This window comes from Hemitrygon akajei, chromosome 2 (assembly GCF_048418815.1).
Source record: "Hemitrygon akajei chromosome 2, sHemAka1.3, whole genome shotgun sequence".
Taxonomy (NCBI): Eukaryota; Metazoa; Chordata; class Chondrichthyes; order Myliobatiformes; family Dasyatidae; genus Hemitrygon; species Hemitrygon akajei.
Window position 1 is genome coordinate 101479229 of NC_133125.1, and position 6000 is coordinate 101485228.

General features: G+C 42.6%; 1 protein-coding gene across 5 annotated transcripts in view; it reads left to right on the top strand.

Moving 5' to 3' along the window:
- lypd6 (LY6/PLAUR domain containing 6) overlaps positions 1–3762 on the top strand; it is a 259919-nt gene extending 256157 nt beyond the window's left edge. For all 5 annotated transcript variants that reach the window (XM_073026208.1, XM_073026237.1, XM_073026228.1 and 2 more), the window contains exon 5: positions 3237–3762. In XM_073026208.1, the coding sequence (XP_072882309.1) occupies positions 3237–3404 (168 nt within the window). In that variant the 3' untranslated portion in view covers positions 3405–3762. The remainder of the gene's footprint in view (positions 1–3236) is intronic.
- The last annotated feature ends 2238 nt before the right edge of the window (positions 3763–6000 follow it).

Below are 6000 nucleotides of genomic sequence, written 5' to 3' on the forward strand. Positions count from 1 at the left end.
AACAGCACACCACCCTCCACCCCCCACACATGCAAAAGAAAAATCGTGCCTACGGTAACAAGAACATCACCCCCCTGTAGACTGTCTGGAAGATGTCACCCGAGGTAGCGCTGTTCATTGGCGCCATCTTGATCGGACAACATAGCTATATCCCTCATGATCTTATACACCTCTGTAAGGTTCCCACCTTAGTCTCCTAAGCTGCAGGGCAAATAGTCCCAGCTTATCCAACCTCTCTTCATAATTTAAGCCTTCCAGTCATCATTATGTCCTGGTTTGGGGAGGCATGATGGCGTATTGTTTAGCACAATGCTTTACAATACCAGTGACCTGGGTTCAGTTCCCGTTGCTGCCTGTAAGGTGTTTGTGCATTCTCCCTGTGACCACGTGAGCTTCCTCTGGTGCTCCAGTTTCCTCCCACAGTCTGAAGACTTAATGGCTGGTAGGTCAATTGTCCCGTGTTTAGGCTAGGATTAAATCAGGATATTGCTGGACTGCACAGCTCGAAGAAGGAAGGGCCTGTCCACACTGCATCTCAATAAATCAACCTTTCCTGCTCCCTTCTCAGCTCAATGACATCACTTCCACCCTGTTGAAAATCAGCATGATCGGGCGTGTTTCAATCCCGTTGCCTCTCATATATACTCCAGCAGATGTAAGCCTAGCATGACCTTGTAAAACAATCTATCCATTTCCAGAATCTGTCTAATGAATGTTCTACGAACCATTCCCAGTGAATTTGTATCCTCCTTTGAATACACAGACAACACTGTCGTCTTGCCAGTACCTTAAGTGAAGCATAAGCTCTCTTTTTCTTTAACTCACTTTTCCTCGCAACAAATAATAAAATTCAGTTAGTTATGGATTCAGAGGTCATGGAAACAGGCTGTTTGGCTGACTATACACACTGACCAATGGGCCGAATGTGGACGGCTAAATTACTCCCATCTTCCAGCACTTGGTCCATGCCAAACAATAAATCTACGTCCTCTACTATTGTCTGCCTCTAAAGTGGAGAAAGGTTTCCTGCAGTCAATACCCCTCATTACTTTATGTACCTCAATCATGTCCTTTTTAACTTCCTCTGCTCTAGGAAAACACACTCTGTCCCTCCTGATAATTGAACCTTTCATTCCTGGTGGATCTCCTTTGTGTGCTCTCCAGAGCTCCTGTTTCAACAGATGCGAGGGTCACACTATTAGACCAAGAATGCATGCATGCTGTTCGAGGATCAGGTATATTGGCCATTCCACATTTCCAATGTTCTTGTCAGCCTCCACCTCACAATCTGTAGGTATTAACCACAAGAATTGTGGGTGAGAGAGATCCAGCTTGATCACCAGTCAATGTTCTGCAAGGGTCTGTGCTGGGAACTCTTGCTAGTGATTGATTTGGATGAAAGTGTGCATGGGCTAAGTAGGAAGTTTGCAAAAGACACAAGTGGGCAGTTGCGGAAGATTGATAAAGGGCGGCACAAGATATAAATCAGTTGTAGGTACGGGTTCAACCTGGACAAGTGTGAGACTTTGGGAGGTGAATTGTGGGGGAACATATACAGTAGGTGGTAGGACCTTGGTGTTGTGTGAATGAAATCGCTGGAGAGAGTTACTGGTAGATACAAAGCAGATTCTTTATTCGACAAAACAAGGTACAGCAGGCATCATGGGGAGACGCTTTCAGTGGAAAGGTCTGCTGGCCTAACATGGGGCTCGATATTTATTTGCTAGACACAAAGGACAATTCCATATTTACAAAGTATAGGCAATGCTTTCTTTGAAACTACATGCAAACTTCACACCTTCTGGTTCACATCCTGGACTGGGACTCACAGCTTCTAGGGAATGCATTGTTCCAAATTAAATCCACAATACATTATCCAGGAACAGAAGACTGGTAGCCAAAGCCACTTCCTAAATGTAAATGATCTAAACCCAAAAATCACTCGAACACTTGGCGGTACAGAGAGAATGTCCATTGTCCACTAGAAGTGGCAACATAAGTTCATTTGGTGGTAAAGGTGTATGGCATGCTTGCCTGCATCACTATAAAAGTCAAGAGGTTATGGTGCAGCTATATAAAACTTCGGTTGTGCCACATTTGGAATTTTGTGTGTAGTTCTGGTAGCTGCATTACAGAAAGGACGAGTTGGTTCGAGAGGGTGCATTTGAGGTTCACCAGTAATTTGTCTTGATTAGGGTGCATGTGCTATAAGGAGAGCTTGTTACAAAGTTAGAAAGTAAGTGAGTCCATGGATGTAAATATTCCTCTCAGCCCCAGTCTCCTGCCTTCTCCCTGTATCCTTTCATACCCTGACCAATCAAGAAGCTATCGACCTCTGCCTTAAATACACATAAAGGCTTGGCCTTCACAGCTGCCTGTGGCAAAGATTTCCACAGATTCACCACTCTCTGGCTAAAGAAATTCCTCCTCATCTCCATTCTAAAAGGTTGTCCCTCTATTCTGAGGCTGCGTCCTTTGCCTTAGACTCTCCCACCATTGGAAGCATCCTCTCCACATCCACTCTATCGAGGCCTTTCACCATTTGATAGGTTTCAATGAGGTCACCCTAGATTCTTCTGATTTCTAGTGAACGCAGGCCCAGAGCCATCAAACATGCTTCATATGACAAGCCACTCAATCCTGGAATCATTTTCATGAACCTCCTTTGAACCCTCTCCAGTTTCAGCACCTCCTTTCTAAGATAAGGGGCCCAAAACTGCCCTCAATACTCCAAGTGAGGCCTCACTGGTGCTTTATAAAGACACATTACATCCTTACCTTTATATTCTAGTCCTCTTGAAATAAATGCCAACATTGCATTTGCCTTCCTCACCACAGACTCAACCTGCAAATTAACCTTCAGGGAATCTAGCACAAGGACTCCCAAGTTATTTTGCACCTCCAATTTTTTTTTGTTTTTTCTCCAATTAGAAATTATGAGAAATGGAGGGCTGTAGATCATGTGGAGTTGGTGGAATTAGTTTAATTTGGCATCATGGCCAGTACAGACAGTGGGCTGAAGGGCTTGTTCCTCTGTTGCATTGCTCTATGTTATTTCCAAATGGAATTGACAGTCTTTAGAACAACCTGAGGGTTGGAAGAATTCTTTCTGAACTTTATTAACAATTAATTTTTTTGTTAATAAAACCTATCATTTCTTTAATGCACCACAGAAAATATACAAGGTTACCCTCACTGTAAACCTAATAACATTTGGTATTATTGGTTTTTTTCAGGTCTGCTCCTCCTGTTGTGAAGGGACAATCTGTAACCTCCCATTGCCCAGAAACACCTCCCAAGCAGTATTTGCAACATTATCTCCTATAAATCAAACGAGTCGACAGTCAATTCACTCTGCAGTGACGCTAATGTGCATAAGTGTGCTCTTGTTGCTTTTTGAATAGCTGGTGCTATTCGATGCTTCCCTGTACAGCGTTATCTAACATAGTATTTATTTTTGTACAATACGTTTATACAGTAAAATGTCTTATATGCTGTAAAAATGGTTAAGAAATGGCAAACTGTGGAAAAAGTGCATGCAGTTTAAGGAATGTATCTTGGAGTGCATGATGACAACAAATTTAAAGTCAATACCCGATATTTATAAGCTGTTTAATCTATTACTGTGTGTTATGCAAGCATGAACATGGCAAAGCAGATAGCAGCATGAGCAAAGACCTGGTGTACTCACCCAAGGTGATTAACTCCAATGAGATTTAAATTCATTTTATTAAAATAAACTGTCCTGAAAAAGGTCCTGGCCTGAACCATTGACTGTTTATTCACTTCCATGGATGTTGCCTGACTTGCTGAGTTCCTTCAGCAGTCTGTGTATAAAATAAATGCATCTGAAGTAATGACCATATTGCCGGTAAGAGTACACGTAGAGCATAGAATGGTACAGCACAGGAACAGGCCATTCAGCCCACAATGTTGTTCCGAACCAGCTAAAAAGCAACTCAAAATTATTCAAACACTAATCCCTCCTACCTACACCATGTCCATATCCCTCCATCTTCCTTACATTCATGTGCCTATCCAAATGTCTCTTAAAAGCCTCCAATGTATTTACCTCTACCATCACTCTAGGTATCCACCACTCTGAGTAAAAAAAAAACTTACCCCTCACATCCCCTTTGAACCTACCCTCTCTCACTTTCAATGCATGCCCTCTGGTATTAGACATTTCAACCTTGGGAAACAGATGCTCCCTGTCTACTCTATCTGTGCCTCTCATAACCTTGTAAATCTCCGTCAGATCTCACCTCAGCCTCCAGCACTCCGGAGAAAACAACCCAGGTATCCAGCCTCTTGTGATAGCACATGCCCTCTAAACCAGACAGCATCCTGGTAAACATCTTCTGCGCTCTCTCCAAAGCATTTTCTACCCCCTTCCCAACTTCTGTAGGGCTCTGACACCCACACACCCCATGCCCGAGCCCCCCCAAAAAATGTCCCGTGCTGAATGAAATATCTAGTCCTTACCCTGCACTCCCTTTAATATTGTTCTAAACTCACGGTAATGTGATTGACTCGTAACTCCAATATGAAATGTCCAAGCATTTAGCGTAATGCTTTACGTTGCTGAGAAACGTGATCAGGGTTCAATTCCTGCCACTGTCTGTAAGGAGTCTGTACATTCTCCCCGGGACCACTGCATTTCTGCCAGGTGCTCTGGTTTCCCCCCATGTTCCAAAGATGTTTGGGTTGTTGTTAGTAAATGGTGGGCATGGCAACACTTGTGGGCTGCCCCCAACACAATACTCAGACAGTAATGTTGACACAAGTGACTCATTTCACTATGTTCAGATTACATCAAAGTTCAATGTAAATTTTATCAGAGTACATATATGTCACCATATACAACCCTGAGATTAATTTCCCTGTTGACATACTCAGCAAATCTATGGAATAAAAACTATAACAGGATCAATGAAATCAAGGTGCAGAAGACATCAAACTGTGCAAATGCAAATATAAATAAATAGTAATAAATCATGAGAGCATAAGATGGAGTCCTTAGTGAGATCATTCATTGTGGGGAAACATCCCAATGGATGGGCAAGTGAGTGTAGTTATCCCCTTTGTTCAGGAAGCCTGATGGTTGAGGGGTAGGAACTGTTCTACTGTTCTTGCACCCGGTGGTGTGAGTCCTGAGGCTCTTGTACCTTCAACCTGAAGGTAGCAGTGAAAAAAGAGCATGGCCTGGGTAGTGAATATCCCTGACAATTGATGCTAATTTCCTGTGACAAAGCTTCATGTAGATGTGCTCAATGGTGGGAAGGGCATGTGACAGATAAAGTTTGTCTTTCTTTAAGCTGCTTTGATAGGTCACCATCAATTTTAAGAGTCAAGCTAGTCATATTACACATTACGCCAGCCATCAAGCACCCAACAACACTGTTTCTATTCTAATCCTATTTTATTTTCCCTGCTTTTTGAACAAGTTTCCTTCAGATTCTGTCACTCACACTCATTCCATTGACAACTTTTGTCCATGATGTGTGGTGGGAAAGTGGAACTTCTAGATCAGGGGTTCCCGACCTTTTTCATGCCACGAACCAAAACCATTAAGCAAGGGGTCCATGGACCCCAGGTTGGGAACCCCTGCTCTAGAGAAAGCTCTGTAAAAGACAGCTGAATATCCAGTTTGAACATGGATCAGTGGAATTACGAGGCAATGATGTTGTTAGCTTGCACTGAGCTGTTCTGAGGATCTCCCTCTATTTCTGTGCTGCCTCAGGATTTATCACCAGGGCAGTCAATGAAGACAATAATCGAATTACAGTACAAGCATCACATCACCAATTGCTTCTGATGAAACCAAATCAACATTTCAAGCTTGGGCAACTTGTAAAACAACATTTTAGGTAGCGGAAATCAGGAGAATTTACAAAGTTTCAGTTATACAATGAAGCCTCCAAAAATGTGTAGCATGGATCAACAACAAAGTTTCAACAGAACTCAGTGGTGAACTTTGAAACTTATGTGTAAGATTTT